Raw genomic sequence first — 24376 nt, forward strand, 5'->3', positions numbered from 1 at the left:
TTCTCCATGGCAACACATGCGTGACATGCTGGTTGGATTACTCGCTGAATGCAGTCACCAGTGAGCTCTGCCCATCATTTCTGTGTGATCCAACACCATCTGACGGGCGCCCAGCACCTGCCATCACCCTGACTCATCACTGTGAATCTCTGAATCCACTGAAGTCAAGTCTAAGGAAATAAACCAATAAAGGTGTTGAGTGTAACCTAGTACTTAAGCATTTCATCAAGGTGTATATAAATACCTCGTGACAGATATCAGTGTAATCCCTCCCATCGATATGAAACCTTTATCATTTTTTTTTTTTTTTAAGGAGACTCCACACTGGGCTCCACTCTGGGCTCCAATGTGGGGCCTGAACTTATGAGCCCGAGATCAAGACCTGAGCTGAAATCAAGAGCTGGACAGTTAACCGACTGAGCCATCCAGGTGCCCCAATTATCATTAATTTTTAAAGATTCAGCTTTATTATTTTAAAATTTGTGACAAATATATTTCTTAATTAACTGAAAATTTGGGGTCCACATATTTCTTTTTTTTTTTTAAATTTATTTATTTGACACAGAGAGACACAGTGAGAGAGGGAACACAAGCAGGGCGAGTGGGAGATGGAGAAGCAGGCTTCCCGTGGAGCAGGGAGCCCGATGAGGGGCTCGATCCCAGGACCCTGGGATCATGACCTGAGCCGAAGGCAGACGCCCAGCTACTGAGCCACCCAGGCGCCCCGGGTCCACATATTTCTTGAATACCCATTAGAGGCCCCACAGAGAGCAAAAATGCAGAATTATGACGTAGAGGTTTGTACACTACGTTCACAAGAAACACTCATTTTCCCATGAGATGGACCAACTAAAATCATACCATGGCAATTCATTTTACCAATCCACAGAATTAAAGTAAGTTTATGAATAGAATTTTCTCAAGACTATGTTTTTTCTTTCATACATTTTCTTTCACTTTTTGACACATGCTAATCTTGAGCATCACCAGTAAATGATTAAAATTATAAACTGATAATGAAATATTTAGAATCAATATTAAAATATTAATAAATCTTTTAATTATGTAACTTTTCTGCTATGCATCAAACATTTTTCTGCTGGTAAAGGGATTCCTAGTTGATATGACAGAAATAAATATCAAAATATTGCAGCATATTATATAAAAATGCCATGATGTCTAGTTTAACTCAAAAAATATATATATTTCAGCATATACATTAGATAAAAAATCTTGGGGCACCTGGGCGGCTCAGAGCCCACATCAGGCTCCCTGCTCCGCGGGAAGCCTGCTTCTCCCTCTCCCACTCCCCCTGCTTGTGTTCCCTCTCTCGCTGTGTCCCTCTCTGTCAAATAAATAAAATCTTTAAAAATAAAAATTAAAAAAAAATTTTTTTTAAATCTTAGACGTCACCAGGCCAAAAAGAAAATACTATAAATAAAGTAATAAAATAAAAGACAAATTGGAAAATATATTACAAACATTAGAGGCTTTTCCAACACAGTAAGAAAAAGAAACAACCAGGGGCGCCTGGGTGGCTCAGTTGGTTAAGCGACTGCCTTTGGCTCAGGTCATGATCCTGGAGTCCCGGGATCGAGTCCCGCATCGGGCTCCCTGCTCGGCAGGGAGTCTGCTTCTCCCTCTGACCCTCCCCCCTCTCATGCTCTCTCTCTCTCATTCTCTCTCTCAAATAAATAAATAAAATCTTAAAAAAAAAAAAAAGAAACAACCAATAGAAAATGGAGGAAGGACGGGAAGAATGGGCATTACTCTGAAGAAGAGCTACAAATACAGTGTCTGGTGATTCCTGGCACAGGAAACAGTGCACAATACAGAGTAATGAACTAGGGCTCATTAGACTCTTCACCGCTTGTGGTAAATATCTGCTGAGCCCATTCGATACGTTTTTCACTCTGAATCCATGCCCACCAAGGAGCTTCTGATTAATAATTTGTTTTGTCAGGTTTTTGGAACCTGAATAGGATGAGCTGAATCAGAAATCACTAATGCATAAATTAGCTCTGGGACCTGTACATCAGTCTCATAGTAAAAGAAACTAACCAGCGAGGGAACTAGGGAGATGTTCAAGTGTACATACTTGCAACTAGCAGATAAATAAGCCCTGGGGATCTCATGCACAGCACAGTGATAACGGATAATACTGTATTATAAACTTCAAAGTTGCTAAGAGACTCGATCTTAATTGTTCCCACCACACAAAAGAGATGGTAATTATGTGACATGATAGAGGTGTTAGCTAAGGTTATGGTGGTACTCATATTGTAATATGGAGACGTATACCTGAAACTTACACAATGTTATATGTCAATTATATCTCAATTTAAAAAAGAAACTAACACTTTGTAACAGATTTATAGTTAACAAAATACCTTCACATTTGTTACCGATTGTGAGTTTGCATCAGAATCACTTCTCTGGGCCTAATCAACTCTGGAGACTGAAAGAAATCAATTTTACGGGCATGCCTGGGTGGCTCAGTTGGTTAAGCGTCATGATCCCAGGGTCCTAGGATCGAGTCCCGCATAGGTCTCCTTGCTCAACGGGGAGCCTGCTTCTCCCTCTGCCTACCGCTTCCCCTGCTTCTGCTCTCTCTCTGACAAACAAATAAATAAAATCTTTTTTTAAAAAAAAAAATCATTTTTACAGACTTAAAAAGCCAGGAATCAAATCCTTTACTAGTAAAATGTTGATTCCTGAAGAGTAGGAATGCTATGGGATATGCTCAGAATTTCGCACAGGGACAGAGAAAAACAAGCTAATAGAATGGACTTGAAGGAGTCAAGGTGAGAAATAATAAAATTGCTTTCTGTTTGCATCGTTCTCAGTTGGGCTCATGCAACAAACCAGTTCCACTAGGGGTCAGGCTTTACTTGAGGTCTATGCCAGTCTGGGTCAGTGATGTAGGAGGTGGGTTCCCTTCTCCTTCTCCCGTCCTCCCCTTTCCTCCTTTCTTCATCCCTCCCCGCTTCCCTCCTAGTTATCCATTCAGCATGTGTATTTTGATCACTGGCTATACACCAGGTGCAGTATCAGATGCTAAAGATACAGGTAAGGACTCCCACAGTCATAAAGACAAGAGTAGCAAGAGGACTTTAACAAAGTAAATGGTGGAAACAAAATTACAAAACCCATATGCTTGAACTCAACCTTGGTTAGAAAAGGTAATTGGAACAGAAGCTAACCACCTCATCAGTGGTTAATAGTCAACTCTTAAAAGAGTTCTCAAAGTGAGGTCCACAGAACCCTGGGGTCCCATGGGAGCTTGAGAGCTTCCCAAGACTTAAAGACTTTTCTAAATAAAGAAATAAACAAACACAATTTTCTAATGAGACCAATGGTGATATTACAAAGGTGATTTTTAAATTTGTTTTATAGTGAAGTGTGTTAACATCTGGATGATTTACATCAGTGAACCAATATTTTCCAAATAATCAATGCATAATGTTACGAAATCATGGCATGGGTGAAAGATGCATTCAAAGTATAAGACAGGAGATGCCTGGGTGGCTCAGTTGGTTAAGCATCTGCCTTCATCTCAGGTCATGATCCCAGGGTCCTGGGATTGAGTCCCACACCTGGCTCCTTGCTCAGTAGGAAGCCTGCTTTTCCCTCTGCCTGCTGCTCTCTCTGCTTGTGCTCTCTCTCTCACACACAAATAAATAAAATCTTTTAAAAAACAAAACAAAAAAACAAAGCATAAGAGAGGTGAAGGGATTTTAATGTAACAGAAAACACAAAGTTCATTTGTATGGTTTCAGATTCCACATTGCAACTAGACTTCAAGAAACTATTTATCAAGTTTCAATGTATCAAAGAATATGGGCAACTCTCTTAAAAGACTTGTAAAATAGCCCCATCTCCAACCCACCCACCATTTCTTTTTTTTTTTTTTTTAAGATTTATTTATCCATTTGAGAGAGAGAGAGAAAAAGCAGAGGGAGGGGCAGAGGGAGAGAAAGAGAGTCCCCAGGCAGACCCCAGGATGAGCGAAGAGCCCGAAGTGGGGCTCAATCCCAGGACCCAGAGATGAGATCACAACTTGCGCAGAAATCAAGAGTTGGCTGTTCAACCGACTGAGCCAACCAGGCGCCCCCCCACCACCCACCATTTCTAATGCATGTCTATGTGAGGCCATATTTCCGTCAAATATGTCAAACAAGAACAAACGTATCGATCGACTGCAGAAGCAGGTATTCTATTGAAAAGTTGTCTGTTAAGCCAGACATGAAAGAGGTTTGCAAAAATGTAAAATAATGCTACTCTTCTCATTAGTAATTTTAGTTTTAGAAAATATAGATAATTTTTAAAAAAATAGATTATTTATGTTAGCATGTAATGGGTTTATTACTTTCATTTTTAAACAAATTAATAAATATATTTACATTTCTCAGTGGTAATCTTTAATACAGTTAATACCAATAGATATCATGCCTATATGCAGAAGTTCTTTGGAGTCCTCGATAATTTCTAAGAGTGAAAGAGTCCTGAGACCAAAACCTTTCAGCACCACCATCTTAATGGAACAGTGGGAGGAAGCAGAGGTTTCTTCTGTCTCTGCCGATGGGCAGTGGAATTCAGTCTTCTGTGGACCGCGAGGAAGGCTGTGGGTGGAGGGCAACCTGAGATTTGAGAAGAGGCCAGAAAGTCCGAGACGGTTGTTATGGGAAACCAGGAGGGTGCTGGAAATACAGTGTGATGGTGTCCTCAGGCTCCTCTTAGGTGCTTCCTTTTGGACACTCTTTCTGAGGCCCATGACGTGTGTGCAGGGGCTTTCTTGCCTGAAGGGCTGTTTCCAGATGACCCAAGGCTCCTGGCCCTTGCTGTTGTCACAAACCCAGAGGCATGCTGAGACTCAAGCAGAGATGGGCAGGGCATCAGTCTTTTTGAGTCTAGTCATCCTAGTGGGCATGAAGTGGTATCTATAGTCATTTTAATTTGCATTTCCTTCATGGCTAATGATGTTGAGCATATTTTCATGCATTTATTTTCCATTCGTATATCTTCTTCAGAGAAAGATCTATTAAGAGCCTTTGCCCACCTTTCTTTTTTTTTAAGATTTTATTTATTTATTTGAGAGAGAGCACAAGCAGGGGGAGTGGCAGAGGGAGAAGCAGGCTCCCCGCTGAGTGGGGAGCCCAACACAGAGCTCGATCCTAGGACCCTGAGATCATGATCCGAGCCAAAGGCAGATGCTTAACTGACTGAGCCACACAGGTGCCCCTGTCCACTTTTTAATTGGGTTATTTGTCTTGTTATTTTTGAGTTGTAAGTTTCCTTTATATATTCTAAATACAAGTCCCTTATCAGATAGGTGACTTGCAAAAATTTTTCATCATTCTGTGGGTTGTCTTTTCACTTCCCTAATGGTGCCTTTTGCAGCATAAAGTTTTTAATTGTGATGAAGTCTAACTTACCAATTTTTTTTTCTTTTATGTCTTGTGGTTTTGGTGTCAGGTCTAAGAAATCATTGCCTATTCCAAGTTCACAAAGATTTATGCTTATGTTTCCTTCTAACAGCTTTGGAGTTTTAGCTCTTACATTTAAGTCTTTGACCTATTTTGAGTAAATTTTGTCTGTGATTTAGGTAGGGGTTCAACTTCATTCTTATTCATGCGGATATCCAGTTGTCCCAGCATCATTGGTTGAAAAGACCATTCTGTCCACTTTGCATTTTCTTGGCAACCTTGTTGAAAATCAATTTCCCTTGAATGCCTGGATTTATTCCTAGACCGTCAGATCTAGTCCATTGGTCTATATGTGTATCCTTATGCCAGTACATTGTTCTTTATGAATATACAGGTATGGCATGTTTTGTAATTGAAAAATGTGAATCCTCCAACTCTGTTCTTTTTCAAGATTGTTTCTAAAAAAAAAAAAAAAAAAAGATTGTTTCTATATCCTTTGAATTTCCATAAGAATTTTAGGATCAGTTTGTCATTTTCTATAAAGAAGCCAGCTGAGATTTTGATGGAGATTGCACTGAATCTGTAAATCAATGTGGGGGGTATTTCCATCTCAAAAATATTATGTCTTCCAAACCATGAAAAGGAGATGACTTTCTATTTATTTTGGTCTTTAATTTTTTAAATAATGTTTTATAGTTTTCAGAGTACAAGTTCTTTACTTATTTTATTAAAATTTCCCCTCATTATTTTGCTCTTTTTGATGCTATTATAAATTTTAATTTCATTTTCAGATTGTTTATTGCTAGGGTATAGAAATACAATTGATTTTTGTATGTTGATCTTATAGCCTTTGACCTTGCTGAACTCATTTATTAACTTTAATAGATTCATCATGCATTCTTTAGATTTTCTATATTACAAAATCATGTCATCTGGAATTATAGTTTTACTAATTCCTTTCCAATCTGAATGCCTTTGTTTTTCTTGTCCTACTACGATGGCTAGAACCTCTAGTAGAATGTTGAATGGCAGTAGTGAAAGCAGACATCCTTGCCTGTTCCTCATCCTCGGGGAAACATTCAGTAGGATGTTGGCCGTGGGGCTCCAGAAATGCCCTTTGTCAGGTTGAGAATTTTGTATTCCTAGTTCGTGGAGTATTTTGATTGTGAAGAGATGTTGAATTTTGTCTGATACTTTTTACTGCATCTACTGAGATAACAGAAATCATTTTGCCTTTGTGTAAACCTTGTTCTGGACCTGTCAAGTGACCCGTTTTAGTTAATAAGATGTGAAGCAAGTACACGGCATTATCTCCAGGAGAGCATGTAACAGGCTCCTTGGGGGATTAGCCATGATCCTGGATTTGGTCTGTGAAGTTCTCCCGGGCATCTGTTTGTTTTTAAATATTTTATTTATTTATTTGAGGGAGAGAGAGAGAGAACATGGAGGGGGGCGGTAAGGGGCAGAGGGAGAAGAAGAAGCAGGCTCCCCACTGAGCAGGGAGCCTGACAAGGGTCTTGATCCCAGGACCCTGGGACCTGAGCCAAAGGCAGAGGCTTAACCGGCTGAGCCACCCAGGCGCCCCTGCCATGCATCTATTTGAATTCCCAAAATTGAATCAGTATCAAGGACTCTTCTGGACCGGAAGAGGTACAGATGTCACCTCTTAATGAGATATGTCGGATTTGTAAGGCATCTTTTATGGGAATATCTGCCCAACAAAAAGGTGCAATTCAGCTCTCAAGGGCACCTCTGAGTTCTGCCCTGGAAGCAAGCACAGGATTATTTCACTGACCTGAGAGCAGAAATGCTGGGTATCTTTCCTTTGCCCCAGCAGATAACTCTCCACCTTTCTCTTCCCTGCTCTGTGCCTGGGAGATGGGTATGAATGAGCCAACTCAACAGACTCCCTAACTCTGCCTTCCAGTTAGGTTTGGACAGTGGGGTTTTGTCACTAGCAGAAGATCAGAAGGCAAGAGAAGGGGAGGTCATTTATTCTCCTGGTTTCCTCCTTTGGGCCAACAAGGGGCATCTGTCTTTCTCTTCCTAAGGCTATTTTTCCTGTCAGTTACTGGAAACGATACTGCCTCTTGATGCTTTAACTGACCCTACCTGCATCTCTGTAAACAGTCCCTTTGTTAAACCCTTTTCAAACAACCTAACTTGAGTGTGCTGCTTCCTGCTACCACCCTGACTAGTAAAGCAAATTTGAGGTTCTTGAACATATCTTGAGAGGGAAATCTGGGGAGAAAAACCATACTTTCTGCTACTCATTCTGTTTTGAACTTTGAAAGAAATGTGAACTTATTTATTTATTTATTTTTGCCCAAGCCAAAAAGCAGAGCACAAGTTACAGCATTTGCTTGCATCTATTCCCCACCTACCTGGCAGCATCTGGAGGGTAATATTCATATTTGGAGTCCTGGGGATGGTAGATGTTCAAGATATGTTCATCAGCCATAACTGAATTGTAAGACCTTAGGCAGGTCACCTCCTCTCCAGGTCTCAACTTCTTCATCTGTAAATGCGTATCCAGGAACACTCACTCCGGCTAAGTAGGAATAAAACAAAGTTAGTACAGGGCTAATTGAAATACTCATTAGATAAGTGCTTTATGTCAGCTTTATTGTTTTCGAGGACACAGTAATTAGTATGAACTTGGGTAACAAGGGAAGTTGGACAGAATGTCGTTGGAAGTGCTTTTAATCAAATATTTTAAGTGACACATAATTAGCACACTGTTCTAGAGCAAATGGGCCCTTCACAGGGATAGTCGTTCCCCTTAAGAAATTTACCGGAGAACAGGAGCCAGATTAAATATCAGGGCCATACAGACACAACATGTGCCACTATGGTCCAATCCATATACGACACCAAAAGATGTCCGCCTCCTACTCTTGTAGGAGGCCAGGTTACGATAGGCTGTCTACAGCATGATCCCAATTTTATAAAGTATTCATACCCACCTGTCTATACAGGAGGAGGGATAATTTTAAGAATGGATGTTTACACTTATTATGACGAAAACCAAATAAATAAAGTGATTCTTTTAAAAAGGAATGGATGTTTTTTGCTGCATGGTGTGGGAAAGTGTGAATTTATTTTCTGCTTATTCTTTCTACAATTAAAAAAAAAAAAGAGCTACTTTCATTGGTGGAAGAGGACGAGGGCGAGGCTCCCCTGCAGGGGTCTGGGGGAGGAGGACGGTAGGCGGAGAAGAGCTGGGGGCTAGCTGCACTTCCCCGCTACTGCAGGGAACGGGGCGGGGCGCGGAGCGGGGTGGGCGGGGCGGAGCAGCGCAGGTCGCCCGCCGCTCGGGCGTCCGTGGCCTGGAAGGCGGGGCGGTCGGGCCCCGGAAGGCGGCTGGAAGGAGCCGGACTCCGGGTCATGGCGGTGCCGGGCGCGCTGCTGGTGATGGGCGTGAGCGGCTCGGGGAAGTAGGTCTGGGAGGGCGGGGGGTCGCGGGGGGCGCACTGGAGGAGGCGGCGCGCGCGGCGGAGGCCGGAGCCGTCACCGTTCCGGGCCCGCGGGGTACGCAGGGTTCTGGGGAACCTCCAGCTTCCCTTTGCAGATGAGGAAGCTGAGGCCCGGGGCACCTGCTCCGTCTCCCCACCCTCCAACCTGCCCGTCCCGGGGCGCCGAGACCCGGGTTCTCCATCGATGCCCCGAGAGGCTCTAGCGAAAGCCCTTTGTGAAGAGGCGCCTGCTGGGGCGCCGCCCGCGGTGGCTCCGGCGGTCACTAGGGCCAGTGTTTGGGAGTCTCTTGTCAGAACGCGGTGGCAGGGTGCGAGGCCCAAAGCACAGGGGCAAACCTCGTCCCAGTCTCCCACAGACCTTGTCAGGCAGGGCGGAGCGGCAGCTCCCTCCTGCGAGGTGCCGGACTTTCGTGATGAGTTTTTAGAAAGGCAGTTTCACCTGCTGGTCTGTTTTCTTTGTGCTGCGATCAGCGTTTATCAGCTTTACCTGGAAGGAGTCACTGTTAATAAGGAGTCACAAAACCCCCTAAGGATTTGCAAGGAGGAACACCGGATGCCACAAAGCCTCTGCCCAGCCCAGTCTGACCAACCTGGGGGCTGGGAGCTAGACTTTGGCTTTCTGATTAGACCAAACTCTAACTGTGCCCTTTACCGGAAAAAGCAGCTACTGCAGCATTCCGCCACAGGCCCAAAAGACAGATCTTAATCAAGTGAAATATCGTAACTTCAAAGGCCTGTAGTACCCTTCTAGAATTTTCTGAACCACGAACTGCTTGTGTGGTCAAGTATATATTAAAGACTCTTTCTTGCTCCAGGTAGGAATGTTTAGGTTTTCAAAATTATTGTAGCATTTTTAGCTTCATCTCTTGAGAAATTAAAATAATTTGGGGAGTCTTGGAATAAAAGTAACATAAAACATGGAGCCTGAAAATCCTTAGCTGTTGTATGAGTTGAAGAAGTTGAATGTAAGACTGCTTCTATGGTGTGATGTAGTGGATGTCAGGAGCCCAGGGTCTTGGTTCTGCTGCTCCTGCCTGCTTGTGTGAGCTTGGACAATTTATGTACCCCTCTGTGCCTTGGATCAGATGGGGGGGGGGGTCTGAACCATATGCTTTATATGGTTATATTCATGCATTCAGTAATTATTTATAGAGCTTGATCCTGACTCCGTGTCACTGATATATAATGAATAGGACAGATAAAATCCCTGCCCTCAAGAGAGTTTATATTCTAGTATGGGAAACAAACAGGAAGTGAATAAATACATGTACATAGTGTGGTAGGCAGTGGGAGGTGCTCCAAGGGGAAAATAAAGGAGAGTAAGTAGAACAAAGAAGAGCAGGCAGGATGGTGAGGGAAGGCTCCTCTGAGGCAGTGGTATCTGAGCAAGACCCACAAGAAGTGAGGGACTAAGCCTGGTGGCTAGCTAGGGAAAGGGCAGTATAGACAAAGGGAATATAGCAAGTGCAAAGGCCCGGAGGCTTTGTTTCATTGTGGATTACCAAGGAAGCCATTGTGCTGAGTAATGGGAGATGAGGTCAGAGAAACAATGAAGGCGAGGAGAAGTGGTCATATGCCGGAGATATTCTGAAGGCAGAACCAGAAAGATGTTTCGATGGACTGGATGTGGGGCATGAGAGAGGGAGAAAGGTGTCAAGGATGACTTTTGATTTGGTAACTAAAAGAAGGGAGTTACTACTGACTGATGGGGAAGCAGTAGGCAGGGCAGGTTTGGGAAAAAAAATAGCAGAAGCTCAATGTGGGATGTGGTGAATTGCCTATCAGTCATCTGAGTGGGTTGGTCAAGTGGTTGATTGGATATCCAAGTCCAGAGTTCAGGAGAGGAACTTTAGATATAAATGTGGGAATCCTTGGTGCGCAGATGTATTTAAAGACATAAGACGTTGAGATCACTGAGGGGGCAAGTAAAGATCAAGAAGCTGGCCAAGGACTGAGCCCTGGGCCCTCTGACCGTCGCTGACAGACTGAGTAATAAAATGAGAATGATTATATCGATCAACAGATGTAGCAACGTTGAGTTCTTTGGTGACTTTTGTGAGCCCTTGTTAGGGCCTTGCTGGATTTTAAATTATACTCCATAACATTTGAGAGGAAAAAATGTCTCAAGAAAACAACAGTCTCAAACCGGAAAGAATGTAGTTAAACCACTGTTAGAACAACAATGTCAAGCATTTACTTATTTACCATGTTTATTGCCTCCCCCTCTCCTACCTGAATGCATGGGATCTTTTTGTGTACTGCCCTGTCTAGAACAATGCCTGGCATGTAGTAGATGCTCAGAAAATATTTGCTGCCTCAATGGATGAATGAACAAATGAATGAAGGGAGCTATTTGAATAGGTGGCAGTGTTAGTTTTCTTTATGTTTTAACAGCCTTTGTGAAGACACCCTCAGCTTCTGGCCTTTTAAATATCTTTTGCATTTAATCTGTGCCCCAGCCAACCACCACTGTCCTACAGTCTTTCAGTCTCCTTGATCCTGATTTAGACCAACCTGCTTAGAGACCTTTGGGCTCCAGACTGGCTTGTAATGCTTGCTCCAACCAGTCTCCTCTCAGCCGAGCACTGTGCCTGGGGTTCCTGTCTGTGTCCATGTCAAGTCCTGCTGTTCTCTAGTTCAGGAGGTTTGGATAAGCAGTAGACAGTGGCTTTTCCTTCTCCTTCAGTCTCCTCCCTGCCAGTCTACACCCAAATCTGGTTAGCTCTTTTGTTTTGTTTTGTTTTATCAGTGCTTTTTATTATTATTATTATTATTATTTGTATTAACATATACTGTATTTGTTTCAGGGGTACAGGTCTGTGATTCATCAGTCTTATACAATTCACAGCACTCACCATAGCACATACCCTCCCCAATGTCCATCACCCAGCCACCCCATCCCTCCCACCCCCCTCCACTCCAGCAACCCTCAGTTTGGTTCCTGAGATTAAGAGTGTCTCATTGTTTTTCTCCCTTTCTGGTTTCGTCTTGTTTCATTTTTCCGTCCCTTCCCCTATGATCCTTTGTTTTGTTTCTCAAATTCCTCATATCAGTGAGATCATATGATAATTGTCCTTCTCTGATTGATTTATTTCACTTAGCATAAGACCCTCTAGTTCCATCCACGTCGTTGCAAATGGCAAGATTTTTTTTTCTGATGGCTGCATAATATTCCATTGTATATATATATATATATATATATATATATACACACACCACATCTTCTTTATCCATTCATCTGTTGATGGACATCTTGGCTCTTTCCATAGTTTGACTATTGTGGACATTGCTGCTATAAACATTGGAGTGCACATACCCCTTTGGATCACTACATTTGTATCTTTGGGGTAAATACCCAGTAGTGCAATTGCTGGGTCGCATGGTAGCTCTATTTTCAACTTTTTGAGGCACCTCCATACTGTTTTCCAGAGTGGCTACACCAGCTTGCATTGCCACCAACAGTGTAGGAAGGTTCCCCTTTCTCCACATCCCCACCAACATCTGTTGTTTCCTGACTTGTTAATTTTAGCCATTCTGACTGGTGTGAGGTGGTATCTCATTGAGGTTTTGATTTGGATTTCCCTGATGCCAAGCGATGTTGAGGACTTTTTCATGTGTCTGTTGGCCATTTGGATGTCGTCTTTGCAGAAATGTCTGTTCATGTCTTCTGCCCATTTCTTGATTGAATTACTTGTTTTCTGGGTGTTGAGTTTAAGAAGTTCTTTATAGATTTTGGATACTAGCCCTTTATCTGATATGTCATTTGCAAATATCTTCTCCCATTCTGTCGGTTGTCTTTTGGTTTTGTTGACTGTTTCTTTTGCTGTGCAAAAGCGTTTTATCTTGATGAAGTCCCAATAGTTCATTTTTGCCCTTGCTTCCCTTGCCTTTGGCGATGTGTCTAGGAAGAAGTTGCTGTGGCTGAGGTCAAAGAGGTTGCTGCCTGTGTTCTCCTCTAGGATTTTTTTTTAAAGTAACAATTTTAATTGCTGCTTTATTAAAGCAATTTAATAAACATTTCTATCATATTTAAAAGGTCAAGTTCATTCAACTAAGAACCAATTAGAATATGTGACAACCCTAAATCTAATTTTTTAAATCTAATTTTCTGGCCAAGAAATTAAAGCAAGGTTATCCATATAAAGACACAATCCTAAAGATCATAAGCCTTGGCCTAGAGAAGGCTATGCAGAACTGGTGGGGGGGAAAACAACTTATTTATAGTTTTCCAGCGAAAGTTCTAAGTTTTGTTTTTTTGGGGGTTTTGTTGTTGTTGTTGTTTTTTACCTCTGCATCACTGCATTTCTATTTAGATTAAAAGGTGCTAGAATGTTTCAATTTGTATCTTCTGATTCTGTAAGTCCCTCTATAGTTACCCACAGAAGTTACTACATTTATAAATACCAAAGATGTAACAATTCTCAAGTTTTCTAGATTACTCCAATAAAATATTTTAAGTTTTCCTATGATTTGAGTATCTGTATTTTCTCTGTAACAAAGCTGGGGGTCGGCATTATAGATACATAAACATAACAGTCAAAAAAAAATCCACTTTCCTGAACAATAAGAAAAAGCAATGATGGTAAATCTCGAGAACATAGTCAATTTTCTAGGATTCTTCCCTTGAAATTGTGACATTTGATTTCCAAACACATGCCAGAGCATACATGGTTCCCAACTGTACTAAGTAGGTGAGAAGCTGAAATCCTAAAATGTTCATCTTCCAACTTTCCCCAGTCTGTGGTCTGTCTTTGGATCAGCAATAATTGCCTGAACAGCTACTATGGCTTCATTAATTTTTGTCTGTAGCTCTCTGAGTTCTTCTATATGCAGCAATCGCAGAATTTGAGCAGCTTAACATTAAGAACTGCATCTCCTGTGTCAAAACCAAGAATATGTTTGTCTAAAGCAACAGGCAAGCCCTCTTTCGTTTGATTTGCTTTAGCAACTGCATCCTAGGTCAGGCGCTCCTGGACCAAAATGCGAATTGCCTTAAGCATTACCAGGTAATCATCATGACGCTGAATTTGAAGAAGGTTACCCAAAGCCATTACACCAGCCTTAAAATCAGGATTATTTACATCCAAGTTGATCAATGGCTCTGCATTTTTAGCTGCATTGTCAGCATTTTTTGTATTACCAGGTACCAAGTCCTTGTATTTTTCAGCATTATCTCCATATTCAAGTCTAACAGCTAAACCAAGAAGCCAGTCAATTGCTTCTTGTCGATCTTGAATCTTGAAAGGACAGTTAACATCTTTGAGATACTTTTCAAAGAACTTGGGCCAGTCACTGCTGTGGATGTTTCTTAAATTACCTCTGTCTTCAATCTTGTAGTGTCTGATTTTCTGGTCTTCAAGCCAAACAATAAAGTTTCTAAATTCTGTTTCACCTTTGCAGTTGAAGCCAGCCGGGTTGTGGTAGTCGAGGCCGTCAGCTTGCATCGGAACATGGTCCCTGCGTCTCTCTAGGATTTTGATGGACTCCTGTCTCACATTGAGGTCTTTCAACCATTTGGAGTCTATTTTTGTGTGTGGTGTAAGGAAATGGTCCAGTTTCATTCTTCTGCATGTGGCTGTCCAATTTTCCCAACACCATTTGTTGAAGAGACTGTCTTTGTTCCATTGGACATTCTTTCCTGCTTTGTCAAAGATGAGTTGACCATAGAGTTGAGGGTCCATTTCTGGGCTCTCTATTCTGTTCCATTGATCTATGTGTCTGTTTTTGTGCCAGTACCATACTGTCTTGATGATTACAGCTTTGTAATAGAGCTTAAGTCTGGAATTGTGATGCCACCGGCTTTGCTTTTCTTTCTCAACATTCCTCTGGCTATTCGGGGTCTTTTCTGGTTCCATACAAATTTTAGGATTATTTTTTCCATTTCTTTGAAAAAAGTTGATGGTATTTTGATAGGGATTGCATTAAATGTGTAGATTGCTCTAGGTAGCATTGACATCTTCACAATATTTGTTCTTCCAATCCATGCGCATGGAACGTTTTTCCATTTTTTTGTGTCTTCCTCAATTTCTTTCATGAGTATTCTATAGCTCTTTTAAATTGTGAGTGGTGCCTGATGTGTCCATCCCTGGCTCATCTTAGTCTTCAGTGTACTTTCTGTCATGCACAGCTCTGGCTTCCCCAGCCGTGGAGTTCATCACCAGTAGGCTGCAGTATGTCTCCCTTTGCAAGCTTCAGCACAGTGAACCTAATGGAAGAAGTTACAGTCCTTTGCAATCCTTTGGTTACATCAGGGAGGTCTCAGTTGGGTACACATGTGTCTTTAACAGCTAGCTCCCTGAGACCTTCTTCACAAAAGAGAGACAGGACCCTTGAATCCAGCTAGAATGTAAGCAGGGTTTTATTTTCATATTTTTCATATCCTGGGGACTAGCAGGTGCTCAGTATTGGCCGAGTGAAATAAGTAGTGAGTGGATACATGTTGCTCAGTTCCCCAGTTTTGCAGGTGAGGAAACAGGTGTAGAGAGAAAGGTGACTTGCACGAAGCACGTGGCCAGCTGTTAGGTGCTGAGACCCAAGCCCTTCTCCCCAAGAGTGCTGCCTGCTAGGGGAGCAGCAGGTCCTTACCACACGCACCGCACAGAGGGCATTTCCCTCCCAGGCTGACTTCTCATTCCGAATCTTATTTTATTCTTTAAGAGTGTGTCTCTGTTAAACCCCAAACAAGGTGTCAATGCTTTTATGAGCTCCTTTGAACCTTGTGCTGGGAGGTTAAACACCGTCGGACCCCTCCTTCCAGTACCCTCCGTAAAAGCTCATCTCTATTCAGCATTTTTTTTTTTTTTTGCAAAATATAATTATCTCTAGAACAGGGAACAAAAAACTTCAGAACGAACTTCAGGAGTTTAATGAGGTCTTATATAGTGCTTTCTGGAGAAGAAAATTAGTGGTAACTCAGTAACTTTAAATTCCTGGAGAACGCTAACATCATGCTCTGGACTCCAGGGCCGAGAGCATTACCGTCACTGCTTCAATATCATGAAATTACTGGGTTTCAACATGGCGGGGTGGCTGTCTCCCAGGGCACCCCGCATGGTAGGAGGCATGCATGGGTTGGGAAGGGCAGTCACTTGAACCTCTGTGTCCTCTCCACAGATCGACCGTGGGCGCCCTGCTGGCATCCGAGGTAACCTGTTCCGATGTCTCCCAATGGCGAGGCCCATTGTGCTGTCTCTTTGCTTCTCCCCCTTGGGCGCCCCTTCTTCTGGCCCATCGTGGTTTGTAAAACTCACCACGGATATGGCTTGTGAAGCCCAATGGAGCAATCTTGGTTTTCTCCTTGGTGATCACCAAGAGTGATGAATGAAAGGAGTAGCAACCCAGTGAGCAGGGATAGTGACGTGGCATCACAGCCTCCCTGCTTCTTCGGGGGGGGGAGTGGGGGAAGGGGGGCCACGGGGGGAGGGGAAGAGGGGCGGGGGTGGTCCTCAGGCTGCCCATTTCCCCACCTGCCCAGTAGTATCCATAATGGTGGTTGTCACACCCTTTACTTTGTTCTTAAAGCTGGGATGGAAATTCTACGATGCGGACGACTATCACCCAGAGGAAAACCGAATGAAGATGGGAAAAGGGATCCCGCTGAAGGACCAGGTAACATTTGCCGTCTGTTTCCAACACAGACGCTCCAGCCAGGAGCCGCAGGCAGAGCTCTTGCAGCACGTGGTGGAGGAGAGTTGGGGCCAGGAGAGACAGTATCTCCAAAGCCAGGCGCCCGGGGTCCTGCACGTGGTCAGCTCTGGCCCTGAACTTCTCTCCAAACGCAGAGCTAGGCGGGATCCCACCCCACCCCTGCTTGGGCAGGGTCTGCCAGGACACTTTGTCGCAGGCTTTTAATCTGCAGGATGTTAATTCCCCAGGTTCTGCCTTCATCCTCCTCCCCAGGCCTTTGAGCTGCCACTGGCACCAGACTCACAACCACCCCGAAGCCATAGGGGTTGTTACAAATTCAAATCGAGCCCTCTGGAAGCTTCCCATCCATCTCAGGGTCAAGACCAAACAGCTAAACGCCTCAACATGCCCCGCTCCAGTCTCTTCGGGTGCTGTGCCCGCCCTCCCTCTCTCCACCAGAGCCCCCCTGGCCCCTGTCAGTCACTCCTGCTGCCTTGCTCCGCCCCACAGGGCCTTTGCACCTGCTGTTCCCACTGTCTGAAATGCACTTCTGTCCCCTCTTCGTTAACCCTGCTCCTGTTCACAGCTCAGCTCCTATGCCACTTCTTCAGGGAAGCCCTCCTGGATCTACTAAAGTAAAACCTCCTGTAATAAACTCTCATAGCACCATGGCCCACATGGCCCGGGGCCCGGTTGCAAGTTGGCACTATTTATCTCTGCAACTAGATTTTACTTCTGAAAGGGCTAGGACTGTGGCCTTTCTGTTGACCATTATATACCCCACAGGGCTGGCCACACAGTAAATGTCGGAAGATACCTGTGACTCAGTTGTAAGGGAAGGAATGAATAGCACCTCATTCCTTTATGCACTGTCATGAGGCCATTTCCTAAGGGTCACTCCCAAAGCAGAGGTGCAAACTGGACTCGCTGGTGTAACTCACTGTAGCGCAGGAGAGATGTGAGGGCTGGGGCCCCAGCCAGGCTCACAGGCTGGGGTGTCCAAAGGGCAGGAACAGAGCGGAACTGGCCGAAGACCAACGCTGTGGTTTCCACTTTCAGAGACCTTGGCCCCAGCCGTGCTGCCACTAGCTCACTCTCTTCCCGTTGTCCTGCCCCAAGGGGCTGGAGTCCCTCACCATCACTAGGTCTAATTCTAGGGACTCTGAGTGTACACTTCTGGTTCAGGAGTATGGCTTGACGTGGCCAAGATTCAGACTTTGAACCATCAAAATTAAGTTTGCGACATTTGACTTTAGAAGATAGGAGGAGGGAACCATAAAAGAGATACAGAATAATAATTGGAGCATAATAATGACATTATACTAGAGATAAAGACATAGTGCAGATAACCTGGCTCCACCACTAAGCTTGTGTGGCCTTTGGCAAATGGCTTAGTCTCTCTGTGCCTCATTTTCCTCCTGTGAAGTAGGGGTGGTAACAGGACCCATTTCATTGGGTTCTTGGGAGGATTAAATGAGATACTCCTAAAAATATGCACAGTGAAGTATCCAAAGCATTCAGTAAATATCACTTATTATTGTCGCTAATATATCTATATGAACACGTATGCGTAACATAAACCATTTCTACCGAGTGTGTAAAATGTGACTGTGCCAGGGTTATTTTTCTCCTTGGTGGGTGCAAATAAAAGTTAAGTTAAAGAACTAAATACAGCAACCCAAATGGATGGATTTTTAAAATGGTATTTAAACATCCTTCCTCCTGTTCACAAGCGAGGCTTGCCAAGTGGACAGTCTGGATGCGGGGAGGAGTAGAGTTCAGAAGAGGAATTTGTTGTACGGAAGAAAAGGTTATTGGTTACTGGAAGAAACATAATGAGTCATTAAATATATTTAGGAGAAACTACAAGTTAGCCAGACTTTAGACTTTCTCTCTTCCAGGGAGAGAAAGAGCTAGAATGGCAGATGGTTGACATTCTTGAGGAGAGCTCAGCTAGGAGTGAAGGTGTGGGTCACAGCTGGGCTGGCAGTGGGGGGGTGGAGGGGTGGAGAGCGGCTCCTGGTCACCCTAGCAACCAGTCCCGCCCCCGTGATCCTGTGAGGAGGACGCAGGGGAAAGCCTGAGCAGAGGTACCCTCTCCTCTGGGGAAGGCTTGGGGAGGGTTCTGTGCTCAGAGGGCTGAGGTTTGAAGAGAGGCAACCTGTGTTGAATATTCCAAGGGCTCCTTCAGGCTATTTAAATGTATATGAATACAAAATAAACTGTGAACTCCAGTTCTCGGGGTTACACTGCCCAAGTGTTTAGCCGCATGTGGCCCGGGGCTACCACCCAGATGACGCAGGGAACACTTCCCTCACGACAGAAAGCTCTAGTGGACAGCGCTGGCCTAGACAGATAAACCCCCCAGGCTGTGACAGGATGTTACTAGTGTGATGATGCTGTTGCTGATAAAGGATCTGCAAGCTGCCAGGCAGTGTCCCCCGCCTCGAGCCAGGTCCATGCTGTCCAGCAGCCCGCAGTGACACTGAAGCAGATTTCAAAGTCTGTTAAATGAGGGGGTTTTTGAGAAAAATTTTCCTGATTATAAATGTAACACTTGCCCTTTATGGAAAATTTGGAAAGTACTTGAAAATGTTTTTATAGAATACATCACTCTTGGTTTTATCTTTCAAAAAATACCTACGAATTTTGGAGTTTTTTTTCTATCTTTTTTGAGGTATATATTCTTTTCACGTGTGTTATTTCCTCTGCGGTCTCAAGTTCATTTTTGTACCAGGTAAACACCGGTCCCTGGCCTCTGCTCTTCCCCACCCGCTCCTTCCTTCCGCTCCATCCGCTGCCTCCCCCAGTAGCGCTGGGACGACTCAGTTTCCTGAGTTGTTCCTCTGAGCTCCAACTCCCCTTCTCCCTTTAACCACCATCCCCTTCCAGGAGACACTTCATGTCTCTAGATGTTTCCATCACATCACCAAAACCACAGGCCCAGGAATCTTTCCCTGTCCTCTTGATGTTCTGATTGAACTCCTGCTAGAACATTCTAGCAGATGTTGTGCCCACTACCTCCAAGCACTGGGCTGGGGGCAGGGGACACCATCAGAAATGAGATGACCTTGAATGTCAGACCCAGCAAGCAGAGATGCTCATTTGGATTATGCTGTTTCCTCTTCTCTTCCCCCTAAGACTCTGTGTGTTTGACTTTCATAATTTATCCTATCATCTGTAGTAACTACTCACAGAGTTGAGTGAATTTGCTCTAATATCTTCTTTTCTTTCCAATTTCTGCTTTTGTGAAGAGGGGATCTCAAATCACTCCCTTTCATCACAAATGTGAACACAGAATTTGGAGCTCATGCCTCCAAGTCCTCCTATTTAACACCCTTACAGTAAAGCCCAGCCTTCTTATCAGTCACTCAAGTTCCTGACCACCAGTCAAGACGATTTCTCCTGATCTTCCTCACCGCCAACTCCCACACCTCCTGCTCACCAGGGCTAAGAAGCATCTGCTTCACCCGTTTACTGAAGAGTGTCTGTATACCATCTTTAATACTCCCAGTCTTGGATTATGCCCTTCCCTCCACTTTTGTACAACAAAAGTGCTGTCAACCAAAAGTTATGGGATGCCTTTGAAACATTACTTAGAAGGAAATCTATGGGCTCTGGAAGCATTTCCAGAAAAATAACAAGAATGGAGAGTAATGAGCTAAGTGTTCAAGTAGGAAAAAACAATAAACAAAAGGGAAGAATGTAGGAAAAAAACAGAAATGAATGCTGAAATTAATGGAATATAAGCCAAAGAAACTATGTAGGTGATGAGCAATGCTGTTTGAAGAAAAAAAAAAATAGACAAATCTCTAACAAGACTGATCAAGAGTGGGAAAAAGGCACAATGAAGAGTAGGAATGAAAAGAGGGCTGTGAACAAACTGATGTTTGTATATTTAAAGACTTAAATTGGACAATTTCTTAGAAAAATATAAATTACTGTGGGAAAATGGGCTTGGATGGCAGAGATATGGTGGCAGAGCCTATTCTGCTTTTCCCCCACATGGAACTAAGACCTTGCTGATGCTGCAGCTGGCTTAAGAATCAGGAGGGTCCAGAGATCTAACTTTATGTGTGGTCTCTTCCTGCTATCTCAGATACCAAAACTGAATCAAGAATAGAAAACCTGAACATAACAATGCTCATTAAAAAAAAATTGAATCTGTAATCCAAGATCTCCCCTCAAAAAAGGCCCCAGGCCCAGATGGTTTTTCAGAGGAGTTTTGGTCAGCTTGGACCGCTGTAACAAAATACCACAGACTGGGGGCTTAACCAAGAGACATTCAGTTCTCACAGTCCTGAAGGCTGGAAGTACAAGATCAGGATGCTAGCATGGTCAGGGTCTTGGTGAGGGTCCTCTCCCTGGCTTGCAGGTGTGGGGGAGAGGAGAGGCTACAGCACAGGAGGTCAAGCACACCATAGCTCCCTGGTCTCTTCTTCAAAGGGCGCTTCATAATGTCACTGCTTAATTGCCCAGAGACTTGACCCTGCAGCCTTGTCATGGCCTACTTTTCAAAACCACTAAGATTTCTCTGGACTTTAACACTGATGAACATGATTAACTGTGTTTCTGTATAAATAAACAAGACCTGGGAAAGTAACTTTGTGTCTGCTTTAATTTCAGGACAGGATTCCATGGCTCTGCAACTTACATGACATTTTACTAAGGTAAGAGACCTTGGCATAAGCCAGTGAGTAAAGAAAACTTCAGAAAGTAGAGGCAAAAAATACATTCTTGAAATCACACCTGGCTGATGATAAAGGATCCCAGAAATGGAGGGCACTTCTGTCAAATAATCAACAGTGATTTACATCAGCCAGAACCCACGTGTAATTTAGCTGGGTTCTGGAAATGAACCTTCTAGACAGCTCCGCAATTATCATCTGGGAATCCTGGTCAGCCAGTTGGCTTCCATAAGCCTGTTTCTTCATTTGAAAATAGGGATATAGTTCCTACTCACAGATCACTGTGAGAATTAGTGAGATGGGGCATGGGGGGCACTCAGAACGGTCTCTAAAACGTCGAAAGTGCTGGGAAGGTGGTAACCGAAGCCACCACTGACTGTTCTAGTCACATCTTTGTCTCCACCTCTTCCCACCCCCCACTTCAAACTGGGGCAACCAGGGAATACGTGGGGTCATTTGTAAGTGAACAGGTCACCAGAATTGGGAGTCCCAATTTGTCTGCCCTGTATCATGCCTCTGAGCAAATTAGGTCCCCTCCACCCATCTGGTGACCTGACCCCTGGGAATCCTGGTTGGGATGTGAAGGAGGATAAAGAAAAGGCAGGGAATGGCTTATAAATCTTGCTTTCTAAAATGAAGATGACATCTCGTATTTTATAAATCTAAAACCATATGCAATTAGAATATACTTAAGATTAAAAGTTCAGTTTCCTTTTCCACACCGCACTGACCTAGCCGGCCACCCTGTCTCTGCATAGGCTTCGAGTTCAGGGGTTTAGGGCTTCAGGGTTTCAGAACTCCTACCCATCTGGGTCTCTAACCTAAGCAGACTCTTCAGGGATCAAATACACTGACCTGTGACGGAAGCAGAAATGAAGATGATCAGGAGAGCAGCAATCAGACATTCAGACCCAGAATAAACAAGCTCTCACCCATGACCTCTGGGAAGAGCAGAAGGCCCAGGTACCTAAGTTCGTTGCTGATGATACACTCCATCCACTGGATCTCAAGTGTACATTGGCCATAGATCAAAGGCAGGCGCCTTCAGAATTCTCAGTTCTGAAGAAAACATTCTACCAAGTACCCAAGCCAGGGTTTACCCTTCACTCTTCACCTCTTTACTCGAGTCCCTTCCCAGCCAGAAGACGGCGACCTCTCCTGACCACGGACGGGGGCACAGTGGGGGCTCACTCACATGGGCAGTCTCGAGCACGCTGGCTCCCCTTCGTGGTGCCTTGTCACTCTGCCTTTACTTCTGGTTCAGGTTTTTTCTTAGCACATCCCTGGACACTTCTCTTACCTTGCTCACCTTGACCACAGAGAGTCTGATACTCCCCTTTTCTCCTGCTTGCTCCAGCTCTGCACTGGTAACTTCACCAGACTCCCAGCATATTGTAGAGCGGGAACGGGGAGAAGCCAGCTGTGAGATGTAAATCACGGAACGCCTGTGGAACACCTGAGCGGAGGTGTGCGTGGCAGAGGCACCCACCAGCAGCCATCCGGGTCCACACTCGGTGGCTGGGGAGCAGAGCTGACCCTTCCAAGCACTTCCTGTGCACTGGGCACCCTGATAAACGGTTCCTCACAACTCTATGGACAGGTGCTCTAAGTAGCCCCATTTAACCAATGATGAACTGATGCTCAGGGAGGTAAATACCTTGCCCAAGACAGCTCGGTTCACTAGTGGAAGGAACATCTTTACCTTAAAGCCAGGACCACCATTTTGTAATGCCTTCCACCGGCAGAGAAGTAGGACCAGAGTCTTCAACCTAGAATCGACACCAGTTATTTCAAAGGTCCTCATTCTTTAGTCCCACTCCCCCCCTTTTTTAACAGAGATGTAGCCTCTGGACAGCATGTGGTTCTAGCCTGTTCGGCTCTGAAGAAAGTGTACAGAGACATCTTAATACGAGGAAAAGATTGTGCACCCCTGAAGTGTGATGAGACGGGGAAGGACAAACAGCCAGCTGAGGTGAAGCTCCTTGTGGTCCATCTGAGTGGGTCGTTTGAGGTCATCTCTAGACGTTTACTTGAAAGAAAAGGACATTTTATGCCCCCTGAGTTATTGCAGTCCCAGTTCGATATTTTGGAGCCCCCATCGGCTCCAGAAAATTTCATCCAAATCAGTGTAGACAAAAATCTTTCAGAGATAATTGCTACAATCACGGAAACTCTGAAATGAGAATGGTTTCAGATCGGGGGTCCAGAACAATCAAGCAGACATCTCTAGCCCATCCCAAACTATGTTCTAGTGTCTTTGCCAATACCGTATTCTAAATTCTTGGGGTGAACAAACCCTACTGTACTGAGCTATACTTGTCTGGGTGTATTTTTAGGAATCTGTGCTCTGGCACCTGGGGAGGAGACAGGAGGGAACTTTGAAAGTAAAGCTTCACCAGAAATCCAAATTCCTGTGACCTAATCAGATATCAGAGGGAATCCTATAATCGATACTGTAAATCACAACCTTATTCAAAACATCCCTGATTGTGTCTGTATTTGAACAAATAAATGAAACTTGGCTATCCTTGGCATCCCCTGGAAACTGGTCCCAGGAGCAGAAACGTGTACAAAGGCGCCTGGGTGGCTCAGTTGGTTAAGCGACTGCCTTCGGCTCAGGTCATGATCCTGGAGTCCCGGGATCGAGTCCCATGTCGGGCTCCTTGCTCAGCAGGGGGTCTGCTTCTCCCTCTGACCCTCCCCCCTCTCGTGTGCTCTTTCTCTCATTCTCTCTCTCTCAAATAAATAATAAAATAAAATCTTTAAAAAAAAAAAAGAAAGAAACGTGTACAAAATCGACCGCTCACCAATAAGTCCCGTCACACCACACGCTTCCTAATCCTCTTTCCTTGGATCATCTCAAGATAAATAAATAAAAAGCACATATAGTTCATGGATATAAAAAATTGCAGAGGTGGAACTTTAGTGGATGAAGCATGGGACTCACCCAACTGTCCCCACTCATTTCGCGGAGACCCCTGTGAGACCAGGCTGGTGGCAGCCACCTGCCCTCCTGCTGCTAAAGTCATCAGCAAGGGACTCTAGACAAGGAAGGAGCACCAGAGCCGCCATGGCCTGACGTGAAATGAACCTTCCCCCCCCTCCCCCGGGGCAGCAATGGGCCAGGGGCAGCCGGGCTGGGTGAGGCTGTGCGGGAGGC

General features: G+C 44.2%; 1 protein-coding gene and 1 pseudogene across 1 annotated transcript; one reads left to right on the forward strand and one right to left on the reverse strand.

Moving 5' to 3' along the window:
* The first annotated feature begins 8756 nt into the window (after positions 1–8756).
* Positions 8757–23624, forward strand: IDNK (IDNK gluconokinase). The gene is made up of 5 exons (XM_021677923.2): positions 8757–8863; positions 16016–16046; positions 16424–16510; positions 21155–21198; positions 23053–23624. The coding sequence occupies exons 1-5, from the start codon at positions 8814–8816 to the stop codon at positions 23396–23398; spliced, it is 558 nt and encodes a 185-aa protein (XP_021533598.1). The 5' UTR covers positions 8757–8813; the 3' UTR covers positions 23399–23624.
* Positions 13600–14354, reverse strand: LOC110569955 (annotated as a pseudogene).
* Positions 23625–24376: the final 752 nt, after the last annotated feature.

This window comes from Neomonachus schauinslandi, chromosome 13 (genome assembly GCF_002201575.2).
Source record: "Neomonachus schauinslandi chromosome 13, ASM220157v2, whole genome shotgun sequence".
NCBI classification, from domain to species: domain Eukaryota; kingdom Metazoa; phylum Chordata; class Mammalia; order Carnivora; family Phocidae; genus Neomonachus; species Neomonachus schauinslandi.

What these genes read in the sequence shown, in the direction of transcription:
- IDNK (XM_021677923.2), top strand. Translation starts at nt 8,814, where the DNA reads ATGGCGGTGCCGGGCGCGCTGCTGGTGATGGGCGTGAGCGGCTCGGGG. An exon ending in GGCGTGAGCGGCTCGGGGAA is followed by an intron (nt 8,864 to 16,015) that starts GTAGGTCTGGGA and finishes TCCTCTCCACAG; the next exon opens with ATCGACCGTGGGCGCCCTGC. An exon ending in GCGCCCTGCTGGCATCCGAG is followed by an intron (nt 16,047 to 16,423) that starts GTAACCTGTTCC and finishes TTGTTCTTAAAG; the next exon opens with CTGGGATGGAAATTCTACGA.